Genomic DNA, 13,373 nt, shown 5'->3' on the forward strand with positions numbered 1-13,373 from the left:
TTGGGGCCCAGGTGTCATGTCCTGTGGTCTCTATCCCTCGAGATGTGGCCAGGGCATAGGCACGTGCTCCAGTATCTGCACCTCTGGCCTGGGGTCTGGCCGCAGCCACCTTCCTGGTCTCTGCTCCTCCAAGACTGCCCTGCCCACTCTCCATTGCAGGAAGGCCCTGCAGCGGCTGGGCACGTCAGAGGAGCAGCTGCTGGAGGCAGCCAGGCAAGAGGAGGGGGGCCTGGACAAGGCACCCTGTCTGTACAGCAGCCTGGCCCCCGACGGCTGGAGTGACCTGGACACCTTGCTCAGCTGCGCCCGCGCGGCCATCGTGGACGAGCAGAAGAAGATTGTGTGGACAGAGCAGAGCCCCCGCTGATGCCCGTGGAGGGGCGGTGGGGGCTCTGTGCCCCGTCAATGTGGACCCTACTGTGGGTCAGGGTCGGAGTAGAAGGAGCAGACACCACCATGGGGTGCTGACTCCACAAGCCCAGTTCATGGCGGCTGGCCCCCTCTCCACTGGGGTCTAACCTTGAACTCCGGCCAGTGCTGTTTTCCCATGGGGCAGCCTCTGGCGTCTGCTCACTGGCCTGTGTAAGCCCTCTCCACCCTCACCAGGTCTTAGCATGATCAGAACTGGAGACCTGTGGGCGTTTCTGGGTGTGACGTCTCTTCAGTGCAGGAGGCCCCTGACGTGCACGGAGGCTTGCTCTGACTCCATGGAGGTTGCACCCACATTTCACATTTCAACACGTCAAAGGGCTTGTTCAAACCTGCTGAGCCTGTGGGCCGGCAGCCCTGTGCCCACAAGGCCTCCACACCCTGCCCACAGCTGAGGACAAACCCATTTTGACCGTCATCTTGGCTAACTGCTCTCAGCTCCCAATGGCTGGGAAAGGCCTCCATAACTTGTGTATACATAGTGGCGTGCTGACCTGTAAATACAGTTCTCAAGTGATGGCAATAGTATCTGAAGTGGGTCTGGGCCTGGTGGCCACACGCTGGGCCCCGGAGCCCTGGCTCAGAGACCTCTGTACAAGCACCAGCCAGTCTTCCTGCACCCGAGACTGCCTTCCCCTTCTAACTGCACCTTGGCCCTCCTGGGGCAAAGCATCTTTCTTGCACCTCCAGGGCCCCCTGGAGCCCCATCTCCAGGTTTGTACCCCACCTCCTTGGACCCTCATGTACCAAATGATCTTTTGACAGCAGTACCCCTCCCTCAAAGTTAGGTGCTCTAAGGTTCAGGTTGGTATCATCGTAACCAGCCTCAGAAAATGAATTTATATATATCTGTTAAAATAAAGAACTTTTACAATACTGTGGCCTGCCACCTTCTTCCCACCCACCCCAGTATTGGGGGGAGAGGAGGCTGGTGGGAGCCTACCCACTCTGGGGAGAGAGCCTCCACTTCTAGGGCTTCCCCAGTACAGCTTCCGTGGTGGGTGGAGGCAGGGTAGGTATGGAACATTCTCAAAGAAATTTCTGTATCTAGACACAGTGCTTGTCCAAGTAGAACTAAACCAAACCAGAACGATGGGGCCGTTCTCCCACTCTCAGTGGTGGTGTTTCCATCCTTGGGTACCTCAAAAAGAAGGCTGAACTTTGTCCACAAAATCAGAGTCATCACTTAGGGACCTGCAGTGAATTGGTGGGTTAGCATAAACCCAACACTGGGGTTAAGAACTTGACATGGGGCAAAATGAAGGAAGCAGAAACAAGCCCAAGGTGTCCTCAAGACCAGAAGCTGATTAAAATCAAGAAACCATATTCCCATGCTGAGCGTGGTCAGAGCCAGCCTGCCATCCCCGAGGCACAAAGAAGGCCCCCTCTCTTTATCATGAAGGTTCAGAAATAACTGTGGGCTCCAAAGCAGGTCCCCTGCTCGCTCCCAGAAAACAAGGAACAGACAGTACTCCCTTGCCCTGAGCATTCTCACCTTGTCGTGGGCCAGGACCCCACTCCATCCCAGGTTCTCCCTAGAATCCCTGTGCTGGGACACAGCACGGACTCAAGGACAGTGGTGTCCCCTGCATTGTGGCGGTACCCCGGGGAGGGGAAGGGGCTGGAAACACGCTCTGCTGTGCTCTCCAAGGCAGTGGCTGGAAGGACAACAAGTATCACCAGCTGAGATGGCCAGCTGAGGGGACCATGCTGGAAGGGAAGGGTCACATGACGGTTGGGATGCTCACAGCTCATTGTGGAGTGGCCAGCACTGGGGAGACAGCTTCTCCTCCAGGACTCCATCAGGAGCACACACCCAGGGGTCATGGGTCTCCCACTGCCACTTGGCCAGCTGGGTCTTGAGCACTTCCAGAAGCTGGGCGTAGTGTGGGTCAGCAGCCAGATTCTGGGTCTCATGGGGGTCCTGGCTCCAGTCATAGAGCTCCCAGCGCTCCCGGTAGTAGTAGTGATGGAGGTCCTTGTACCAGCCCGTGGGCTGGCCTGCCCTGGTGCGGTTCAGGAGGTCTTGAAACGTGGGGGAGACGTAGAAGTCCTGGTCGATGGGGAAGGGCATCTTGAAGTTGAGGTTGTGCACGAGGTGGAAGTTCTGGTGGCGTACAGAGCGCATGGGGTAGGACATGGTGACCTCGTGGAGGCTCTGGCTACCAAAGACGGTGGTCCAGGGGGGCTCTGACTCCAGCGCTGGCAGGAGGGACTGGCCAGTGAGCTGCACGGTCTTGGAGCTGAAGATGGCGTAGCTGGGATAGGGAATGGAGAACCAATCCAAGATGGTGGGGGTCAGATCTGGAAAGAAAGCAACATCTCAGCACAGCAGGGTCTCCCAGGGCACCAGCTCACCTTCAGAAGGGCTGGTCTAAGCCACTCTGGAAAGATGCCGGGTGGCCCAAAAGGAGGGTCTACCGTGGGCCCAACACCTCGTCATAGCATTTCTCTGGGCCATGTGTTATGGATTAAATTGTGTCCCCAAAAAAGATACATGGAAGTCCTAACTGCTGGAACTTGTGAATGTGACCTCGTTTGGAAATAGGGTCTTTGACGACGTTACCATTTAGGTTGATATGAGCTCTTCCAAGAGTAGCAAACAAAAACCAAATCCGCTGCTGTCAAATCAATTCCAACTCATAGCGACACTACAAGACAGAGTAGAGCTGCTCCATAGCGTTTCCAAGGAGCAGCTGGTGTCTTCGAATTGCCAACCTTTGGGTTAGCAGCTGAGGTCTGAACCACTGCGCCCCCAGGGCTCCATCCTAGAGCAGAGTGGGCCCTAATCCGGAATGACTGATGTCCTCATAAAGAGAAGAAACAGGAGACAAGAAGGACGCCATGTGATGCTGCAGCTGCAGCCAGGAATGCCTGGAGCCACTAGAAGCTGAGAGAGGCAGGAGCAGATCAGAGCCCCAGAAGGAATCAACTCAGCTGACTCTCGGTTTCCAGAACCATGGGACAATAAATTTCTGTTCTTACAAGCCACCAGTCTGTGGTACTTTGTTGCTGAAGTCCTAGGAAAATTAGAAATCGTCAAAAAGGAAATGTAATGCATAAACATCGATATCCTAGGCATTAGTGAGCTAAAATGGACTGGTATTGGCCATTTTGAATCAGACAATCCTATGGTCTACTATGCTGGGAATGACAACTTGAAGAAGAATGGTGTTGCATTCATCGTCAAGAAGAACATTTCAAGATGTATCCTGAAGTACGATGCTGTCAGTGATAGGATAACATCCATACACCTACAAGGAAGACCAGTTAATACAACTATTATTCAAATTTACGCACCAACCACTAGGGCCAAAGATGAAGAAATAGAAGATTTTTATCAGCTGCTGCAGTATGAAATTGATTGAACATGCAATCAAGATGCATTGATAATTACTGGTGATTGGAATGTGAAAGTTGGAAACAAAGAAGAAGGATCAGTAGTTGGAAAATATGGCCTTGGTAATAGAAACAATGCCAGAGATCAAATGATAGAATTCTGCAAGACCAATGACTTCTTCATTGCAAGTACCTTCTTTCACCAACATAAACGGTGACTATACACAAGGACCTCGCCAGATGGAACACACAGAAAGCAAGTTGACTACATCTGGGAAAGAGATGATGGAAAAGCTCAATATCATCAGTCAGAACAAGGCCGGGGCCAACTCTGGAACAGACCATTAATTGCTCATATGCAAGTTCAAGCTGAAACTGAAGAAAATCAGGCCAAGTCCATGAGAGCCAAAATATGACCTTGAGTACGTCCCACCTGAATGTAGAGACCATCTGAAGAATAGATTTGACGCAATGAACATTAGTGACCGAAGACCAGACCAGTCATGGAATGATATCAAGGACTCCATCCATGAAGAAAGGAAGAGGTCATTGAAAAGACAGGAAAGAAAGAAAAGACCAAGATGGATGTCAGAGGAGACTCTGAAACTTGCTCTTGAGCGTCGAGCAGCTAAAACAAAGGGAAGAATTGATGAAGTAGAAGAACTGAACAGAAGATTTCAAAGGACGTCTAGAGGAGACAAAGTAAAGTATTATAATGACATGTGCAAAGAGCTGGAGATGGAAAACCAAAAGGCAAGAACACGCTCGGCGTTTCTCAAGCTGAAAGAACTGAAGAAAAAATTCAAGCCTCGAGTTGCAATAGTGAAGGATTCCATGAGGAAAAAACTAAACGACACAGGAAGCATCAAAAGAAGATGGAAGGAATACACAGAGTCATTATACCAAAAAGAATTAGTCGATGTTCAACCATTTCAAGAGGTGGAATATGATCAGGAACGGATGGTACTGAAGGAAGAAGTCCAAGCTGCTCTGAAGGCATTGGCGAAAAACAAGGCTCCAGGAATTGATGGAGTATCAACTGAGATGTTTCAACAAACAGATGCAGTGCTGGAGGTGCTCACTCATCTATGCCAAAAAATATGGAAGACAGCTTCCTGGCCAACTGACTGGAAGAGACCCATATTTATGCCTATTCCCAAGAAAGGTGATCCAACTGAATGTGGAAATTATAGAACAATATCGTTACTATCACACACAAGCAAAATTTTGCTGAAGATCATTCAAAAACAGCTGCAGCAGTATATTGACAGGGAACTGCCAGAAATTCAGGCCAGTTTCAGAAGAGGACGTGGAACCAGGGATATCATTGCTGATGTCAGACGGATCCTGCCTGAAAGCAGAGAATACCAGAAGGATGTTTACCTGTGTTTTATTGACTATGCAAAGGCATTTGACTGTGTGGATCATAACAAACTATGGATAACACTGCGAAGAATGGGAATTCCAGAACACTTAATTGTGCTCATGAGGAACCTTTACATAGATCAAGAGACAGTTGTTCAGACAGAACAAGGGGATACTGAGTGGTTTAAAGCCAGGAAAGGTGTGCATCAGGGTTGTATTCTTTCACCATAGCTATTCAATCTGTATGCTGAGCAAATAATATTAGAAGCTGGACTATATGAAGAAGAACGGGGCAGCAGGATTGGAGGAAATTCGTTAACAACCTGTGTTATGCAGATGACACAACCTTCCTTGCTGAAAGTGAAGAGGACTTGAAGCACTGACTAATGAAGATCAAAGACCACAGCCTTCAGTATGGATTGCAACTCAACATAAAGAAAACAAAAATCCTCACAACTAGATCAGTGAGCAACATCATGATAAACAGAGAAAAGGTTGAAGTTTTCAAGGATTTCATTTTACTTGGATCCACAACCAACAGCCATGGAAGCACCAGTCAAGAAATCAAAAGACGCATTGCATTGGGTAAATCTGCTGCAAAGGACCTCTTCACAGTGTTGAAGAGTAAAGATGTCACCTTGAAGACGAAGGTGTGCCTGACCCAAGCCATGGTGTTTTCAATTGCATCATACGCATGTGAAAGCTGGACTATGAATAAGGAAGACCGAAGAAGAATTGACGCCTTTGAATTGTGGTGTTGGTGAAGAATATTGAATATACCATGGACTGCCAAAAGAACGAACACATCTGTCTTAGAAGAAGTACAGCCAGAATGCTTGTTAGAGGCAAGGATGGCGAAACTGCGTCTTACATACTTTGGACATGTTGTCAGGAGGGATCAGTCCCTGGAGAAGGACATCATGCTTGGCAGAGTACAGGGTCAGCAGAAAAGAGGAAGACCCTCAACGAGATGGATTGACACAGTGGCTCCAACAATAAGCTCAAGCATAACAGCGATTGTAAGGACGGCGCAGGACCGGGCAGTGTTTCGTTCTGTTGTGCATAGGGTCGCTATGAGTCAGAACTGTCTCGTTGGCACCTAACAACAACAAGGAAACCCATACACCATGATACCTTTAATCATAATGAGAGGACTCGTCACCTCAGGGTCCTTCCAAATCCTACAGCCCACTGAAGAAGTCTCCCTGAAGTGGGGGGCTCACCTAGTCTTGTTCTGTGCTGTGGACATAGCTCCCCGGCTTTGTGCCTTGTGGCCGAAGGGAGACTGGGCCCTGGCCCACAGGGGACACAGGTGCCCCACCCAGGGGTTTGTCCCGAGCCACTCACAAAGTCCTCCTACACCCTGAGTTTTGTCTGCTCGTCTGTCACGTGGGAAGAGACACCCCAGGCCTTCTTCAAGGTGTATGGTCCTTGGGAAGTCGCATGATGAGTGCAGGAGTTCTCAGAGTGGGGTCTCTGGGCCAACGGCAGCCTCACCAGAGGGTGTGTGAGAAATGCAGATTCTCGGCCCTCCCCGATCTGCTCAGTCAGAGCCTCTGAAGTGGGGCTTGCAGTCTGGATTCAATATGCCTTCATGGTGACTTGGATGTGGGCCAGCGTTTGAGCACCGCTGGTGGAGTGGAAAAGGCAGCGAGTCCCAGGCTAGACCCTAGCTCTGCGTGTACAAGCTGTGAGACCAGGCTAGACCCTAACTCTGAGTGTACAAGGTCTGCGACCCAGGCTACCCTAGTTCTGCATGTACAAGCTACAAGATCCTGGACAACTTACATACCTCTCTGAGACTTTTTTCACCTGTGAAATGGGGGAGCCCATCCATTCCTCGCTCAGGCAGTGTGAGAACCACACACACAAGATACTGTGTGTAGAACACCGTCCACTGTCTGGCACGCGCAAGGTCTGTTAAATGTTAGCTCCATCCCCTCCCCTATCAAGACAGATAGAGCCATACCTAGGAGGCTCACATAGGCCTCGCTGACCTGGCCCCAGCGGCGCGGGTGCTCAGGGGACGACACCAGCAAGGGCTCTGCAGTGCCCGGCCAGTACAGGTTGGTCCTGCCACTGGGGAAGGGGATCCCGTTGTCAGATGTGAAGATCACCAGAGTATCATTCAGGACACCAGCTTCCCGCAGCTCCTGGAGCACCAGGCCTATCCCTGCAGGCAGGTGGGGGAGCAGGGCTCAGCACGGACATGGAGGGGGCGCCGGAAAGCTGCTCACTCATGCCTTCTTCATCCTGTCTCAGAACCCTGCGCACTCATCTCCTGAAGACACCCTGCCATCCTCTCCACCCTGCTGTCGTCCCCACCTCGCCGTCCTCCCCACCCCACCATACTCCCTACCATGTTCACCACCCCACCATCCTCCCTGTCATCCTTCACACCTTGCCATCCTTCTCATCCCATTGTCCTCCCCACTGTCCTTCCCACCAGTCTGGTTCCCTCACCCAACACGCAGCCCCACTCCCACCCCGAGCAGGTCTTGCATGGGCCTCCGCCTGACTCCTCCCCTCCAGGGACCCTGGTGCTTCTGTGTGGTCTCCACACAGCTGTTACCACTCTATGCTGGTTTCTGTGCTTTCTGGGGTCTCATGACTATTCCACAGAGCTAACAGTGTGAGACTCAGGCTGGAAGATAGGGTTCTTTTGACACCCACCCCCTTCCCAGGTCCCCAGCAATTAAGGGCACTCACATGGATATAATATAGGTACAACCCCCCACAGTGGGATGAATAGTGCCCCACCCCCAAAAGATACATCCATCACTCCTACCACCCGGCTTCCAGGCGCCCACCTTGGTCCATGCGGCCGATGGTGGTGTACTGCGCAGCCAGGTCGGCTCGGGCGGCTGGGGTGTCTGGGATGAAGTAAGGTACCTGGAGAGGCAGGTGGGTGGGAGGTCAAGGTGAGAAGAGATGTGACTGGGTGCCCAGCCTGGAAGCGGGGAAGATGACAAGGTGCCAGCCTTCTTTCCACTTCCTCCCCAGGAACAGATTAGCCCAGAACACCATCATTTCAGTCTTCACGCCCCTTGGACAGGACCTGGATCCACTCATTCAGAGGGGCTCTTCCCGCATGCTGAAGTCACGTCAGGCTGAGGCGGGGGCTGCAAGCGCGGAGGGGGAAGGGGTCCCAGCAGTGACGTCACTAGGGCTGTGTCACCCTCGCCATGGACCTCCTCCCGTACCAGACTATAATCTTTAGTAATGTGCTTTGTACGGTGTTATTCCTAAATCATAATTCCCATATACTGCTCCTTCTTTTCCTTGAATTATTTGTTCATTCTCAAAACATTTATTGGCAGAGGTTCACAAATATGAATTACCGCGATATTGTAGCTAAAATGAGACTTTAAAAACACCGGCAGCAAGGAAGACCACAGCGCGTGCTTGTAGTGTGTGCTTAGGGAACGGCATGATTCAAAGCATCATTGTAATTGGGTAATGACAGCTCTGACCCAAGCGTCTTACCCATACCCATTGCTCTCAAGTCGATTCTGACTCACAGTGACCCTACAATACAGAGTAGAACTGCCCCATAGAGTTTCCAAGGAGCGCCTGGTAGACTCAAACTGCCAGCCTTTTGGTTAGCAGCCATAGCACTTAACCACTACGCCACCAGGGTTTCTGACCCAAGCGCCTTAGAAGGCCTAAAAGTAAACTAGCATAGATTCTTAGCCTTGTGGGTATGTTGATACACGTAATCTAGGCTTATAAAAAATGTTTTTGTTGTTTTAAGTAACTACAGGGATATTTTAATAAGAAAATTAAATTCCTGCTAAATCACTGCTCAAAACTTTTATACATTCATTTTGGTGTCACCTGCTCTGACGGGGCACCAATGCAGTCCGCACAGTCTGCTCCCCCCTAGTGACACCACTGGTCCTGGGATTGCTCAGGGAAGAGGCCGGGCCGAGGGCTGCATGTGGGGGTGGGGGGACAGGGGTCCCTAGGATTGCAGGGGCAGAGGGGGCTGTGGGAACATGGCATGGGGCCCCACCTACCTGCACGTCCTGAGGGTCATAGGTCTGGGGGGTCCAGTCTGGAATGCGCCCCATGCCACTCTCCCCATTGCCAAACTTCTCACAGAAGGCTCCATACTGGGGCTGGGAGTGTCCGCAGCGGTGAGGGTCATGGAATGCAACGTAGAGGAAGAAGGGCCTATAGGTGGAGTAGAGGGGCCTATAGGTGGAGGGGAGGGGCCTGTGGGAGGAGGAGAGGGGCCTGTAGGAGGAGGGGAGGGGTCTGTAGGAGAAGAGGAGGGGCCTATAGGACACGAGGAGCCTGTAGGAGGAGAGGTGTCTGTAGGAGGAGGGCAGGGGTCTGTAGGAGGAGGGGGGCCTGCAGGGGGGGAGGGGCCTGCAGGTAGAGGAAAGTGGCTGAGGTGGGGGTCCAGGCCAGGTGGTCAACCACCGGGCCGACAAATGCTTCGACTTTCTACTCTGGGGATCCCCACCCTTAGAGAGGAGCCCGCCTCTCTGCTCTGCCCCCTCCTAAGGCCCTGTGACCCTCACTTACCGCCATGTCCTCTCTTCCTCTGACCGGATTAGTTCGAGCACCTGGAATCTTCTATTTCAGCTGTCTGGGGACTCCAAGAGTCCCCGCTAAAGATCGTGGCTGTGAGCCAGGGGTTCCCTGGCGCCAGGTCTGCACATGTGAGTGAGGGGGCAGGGCCTGACCCACCTGTCGTCCTGTGACTTCAGGAATCTCTGGACCAGCAGCTTTATCCTGGTGATGTTCCGCCCGACCTGGAGGACAGAGCCGTTCTCCTCCGTGTAGGCGAAGTCAAACGGGTACACCACCTCAGGCCCCACGTGCTTCTTCCCAATGATGCCTGGGGCAGGCCGGGGTGGGCGGAGAGGCTGTCCAGGGTGCCCTTAGGCTCCCATTCCCCTCCCCCACCCCCAGACCCTAGGCCTGGCTCAAGCCACCCTAGGGCATCCAGGTGCTTGGTTCTCATGGACCCACAGCCCAGCCAGGTACTCAGGGCAGGTGACGTCAGGACAGAAGCGCACTGCCCAAGCCTGGCTTGGCCTCAGCGGGGGTGGGAAGGAGCCACCCATCCTGTGCCCCGTCCTCAGGTCCCGGAGCGCCTCACCTGTGCGAACGCCGGCCTGGCTGAGCAGCAGCGGCAGGCTCCGCACCTTGTCAAAGGAGTTGAAGTGATGGACGTCCTGGTGCAGGCCATATGTCCCCTGCTGGTGCTGTGGCACAGGCTGGCTTCGTGAGGCCCTGCCCACCCAGCCCTGCCCTCCCCGTGCCTCAGCGGTGAAGGCGCCCTCCCTGGGTCCCTGATTAGATGTCAGGTAACCCATACCCAGAGATTTTCTCTGCCTCCCAACTCCTTGCCCAACAGGCCCACAGGTCCTTCCCATTAAAGTAAACCACCAGCAGGAAAGAGACCAGACCAGAAGGGTGTCCACCACAATTACAGGGGGCTTTTACTTTCTTCTTCTTGCTCATCTGTACTTGCCAACTTTTCTATTCTGATCACACATTGAAGAGTCAAAAAGACGGCACCAGGCCCCTTTTATTGACTAGTTTCCTAAAACCAGTAAAAGAAGGACTTGTGCGTGTTAAAAACCCAAACCATTTGTGAGTTAACACTTAGTGAGTGTGGGCCTGGCACTGCAGACATACAGCATTAACTCACCCAATTCCCAGTGACATTCTTGTGAGGGAGTTGTTATAATGATACCCACTTTACAGGTGAAGAAACTGAGGCTCAGGGAGGGAAGTTATTTGCTCAGGGTCACACAGATACTCAGATATGCAGATATTCGGACTCCCCAGCCTGCATTCTGACCGCACCGCTGGGTAAGCTTCCACCCTGAGGCTTTGTGGACCACACTGTGCCAAGATGCTGCTGGGTGTGGGCTGCGGTAAGGAGGTGGGTGGCACCCCTGGGCAGACCAGGGAGGGGCAAGCCACACAAAAGCCTGGGCCCTGGTTCTGCCTCCCCATTCCCCTGCCTTGGGGGCCTCCCCTTCTCCTCCTCCTGCCCCCACCTGGGGCAGGCCAGTGAGGAGGCTGGCCCGGCTGGGAGAGCAGCTGCTGACGGAGGTGAAGGCGTTGCGGAAGATCAGGCTTCGGCGAGCCAAGGCATCCAGGTGCGGGGTGGCGATGGCACTGTTGTTGTACACGCCGCTCTCAAAGCCCCCATCATCAGCTGAGGAGGGCGGGGATGGAGGGGATGAGGTGGGGGATGGGGGAACAGTGTGTGGGGTGAGGGAGACCTAGGGCCCTGATCAAAGTACTTGGTCAGTGATGCCTGGGTGGGTATGACATCTGGGATGACATGACAGCCAGGTGGGCATGATACTCTGGCAGGCATGTCACCTGGGTTGGCATGGTACCTGGTGGGCATGGTACACCATGGGCATAACTCCTGGCAGGCATGACACTTGAGAGGGCACGACATCCAGGTGGCCTGTTAGCAGGCGGTAGCTGCATGAGCAGACAAAGCACAACCCTGGGCAATCCTGAGCCCTATAGAATCTGTGCGAGATTCTGTGCTGGCAGAGCCCTGCTGAGGGCCGTCTGAGAGTCTACCGCTGTGACTGCGTGTGCATCCACCCACTGCCTCCCACTGGAGCACCCGTCCCATCTGGTGGCTAAAGAGACCCTGAAGCTTGTCTGGTCCCACCCCTCACCCTGCAGGAAGCAACTGAGGCCCCAAGAGGCCACACAGCTGGGCAGCGAGGAGCCGGGGCTGGGTCTCAGCCTCCAGCAAACTCGCCAAGCTTCCTCCCTCTGGCCTGGAGCGAGGAGCCGGGGCTGGGTCTCAGCCTCCAGCAAACTCGCCAAGCTTCCTCCCTCTGGCCTGGAGTCGAAGTGCTCAAGGCACCCCAGAGGAAGCCAGTGGGAACCCCTGGGGCAGCCCCTGCCCCAGCTCCCTCAGAGGACAACTCAGGGGCCTGGAGCTGTCCTTGAACAGAGCTCGCCCTTCCTCCGCTGGCCACTGGGCCCTGAGCTGAAGCACTGACAGCACCCAAACTGGTGGGGAGAACTGGACAGGGATGCTAGGATCACCCCTTTTGGAGAGCATGCTGCTGCAGGCCCAGGAGGAAACGCCGCCCTTCTTCTAACAGGCCCGGGGTATCTTGGCAGTTGGCCAACCTGACCCAGGGCTGCATGTCCCAGCTCTGGAAGGATCCAGAACTAGTCCCAGGTCGGGCAGGAATGCACCCTTGTGTGGATCCCCCCAGCATCGCTGGCAGGTAGGGGGGTGAGGGGGGGGCACTGGACAAAACCTCCTGCTGGTGGGGTGCTGTTTGTGTTATGATTAGCGGAACCTCCTGCCTGGAGACCACAACTTCAGACTTGCTAATCAGAAAGCATGGGCCTGGCCAGACGCCAGACCTCAGAACCGGAAAGAATCCGGGCATCTCCAGCTGGGCAGTCACGAGCTGTCTCGGCCACCTAAACCGGAAGTCTTGTGAGCAGCAAGTGCTGAGGAACTTGGGGTTCTGGGGGGCTGGGGCTGGGGGAGGTGAGTGGCATGGGGCCTGTTGCCTTGGCGGGGAGGACGGAGCGCTGACACCCAGCGCCCTGGGGTCTGAAGTGAGAAGGCAAACTTAGGGGGTTACCACCAGCCGCGGGAGATGGGACTGGGTACCCCAGCCATCTCTGGGGACCTGGGCAACAGTCCCCCTGGTGGCTCCCCCTCTGTGGTGTGTGGTCACCTAGAGCCTCCTGTGAGGAGCACACAGTGTCACTCTGGCTGCTCTGGGTACGGGTGGGAGCTCTGGGTCAGAGCAGGCACGGAGCGGGGGTGCTGATGCTGGGGGGGTCCCCTCCAGCTGCTGCTCGGTGGAAGCCTCTCCTCTAAGGAGCCGGCCATGAAGAGTCTGGGCCAGCAGGGAAAGGGACCGGGGGAGGGGGTGGCTGTGGGGGTTGCAGGGCACCTGGGGTCGGCACTGACCATTGGTGGGGACGGGGCGAGTGGCCACTTCTGGGGCAAGGACAGGTGGCCACGAGAGGGCACTACCGGGCCGCGGCGGGTCCACGCGGGCGACACTCACCGAGGATCAGCAGCACGTTCCGGGCGCGCGCCCCGTGCGCCGAGCACAGCCCCAGGAGGAGCAGCAGCGCGCAGCAGGCTGGCCTGGCCCGGCGCATGGTGGCGGCAGCAGCGGATCTTCTGCCTCTGCTCGGCCCGGCCCAGCCCGGTCCTGGTCACGTGGGTTTCAGGCCCGCCCCGTCTGGTCCCGCCCCGGCCCCGC

General features: G+C 54.6%; 2 protein-coding genes across 7 annotated transcripts in view; one reads left to right on the forward strand and one right to left on the reverse strand.

Annotated features, from left to right (window-relative positions):
- The window catches only part of CARD14 (caspase recruitment domain family member 14), a 51,581-nt gene extending 51,214 nt beyond the window's left edge, over positions 1-367 (forward strand). For all 6 annotated transcript variants that reach the window (XM_049858970.1, XM_049858972.1, XM_049858973.1 and 3 more), the window contains one exon: positions 160-367. In XM_049858970.1, the coding sequence (XP_049714927.1) occupies positions 160-367 (208 nt within the window). The remainder of the gene's footprint in view (positions 1-159) is intronic.
- Positions 368-1,243: 876 nt separating this feature from the next.
- On the reverse strand, positions 1,244-13,324 carry SGSH (N-sulfoglucosamine sulfohydrolase). Its single transcript, XM_049858982.1, has 9 exons — positions 13,173-13,324; positions 11,157-11,317; positions 10,247-10,352; positions 9,832-9,982; positions 9,153-9,309; positions 7,944-8,025; positions 7,103-7,306; positions 2,178-2,733; positions 1,244-2,087 (listed from the first exon to the last, which is right to left on the reverse strand). Exons 1-9 carry the CDS (start codon positions 13,267-13,269, stop codon positions 1,997-1,999), a joined length of 1,605 nt encoding a protein of 534 aa, XP_049714939.1. The 5' UTR covers positions 13,270-13,324; the 3' UTR covers positions 1,244-1,996.
- Positions 13,325-13,373: the final 49 nt, after the last annotated feature.

This window comes from Elephas maximus, chromosome 19 (genome assembly GCF_024166365.1).
Source record: "Elephas maximus indicus isolate mEleMax1 chromosome 19, mEleMax1 primary haplotype, whole genome shotgun sequence".
Taxonomy (NCBI): Eukaryota; Metazoa; Chordata; class Mammalia; order Proboscidea; family Elephantidae; genus Elephas; species Elephas maximus.

Bases quoted from the DNA above. Each gene is read 5' to 3' on its own strand.
- SGSH (XM_049858982.1), bottom strand. From the start codon at position 13,269: ATGCGCCGGGCCAGGCCAGCCTGCTGCGCGCTGCTGCTCCTCCTGGGG. The intron at 11,318-13,172 runs GTGAGTGTCGCC...CGCCCTCCTCAG, and splicing joins GAACGTGCTGCTGATCCTCG to CTGATGATGGGGGCTTTGAG. The intron at 2,088-2,177 runs GTGAGCATCCCA...TTGTCCTTCCAG, and splicing joins TGGCCACTCCACAATGAGCT to CCACTGCCTTGGAGAGCACA.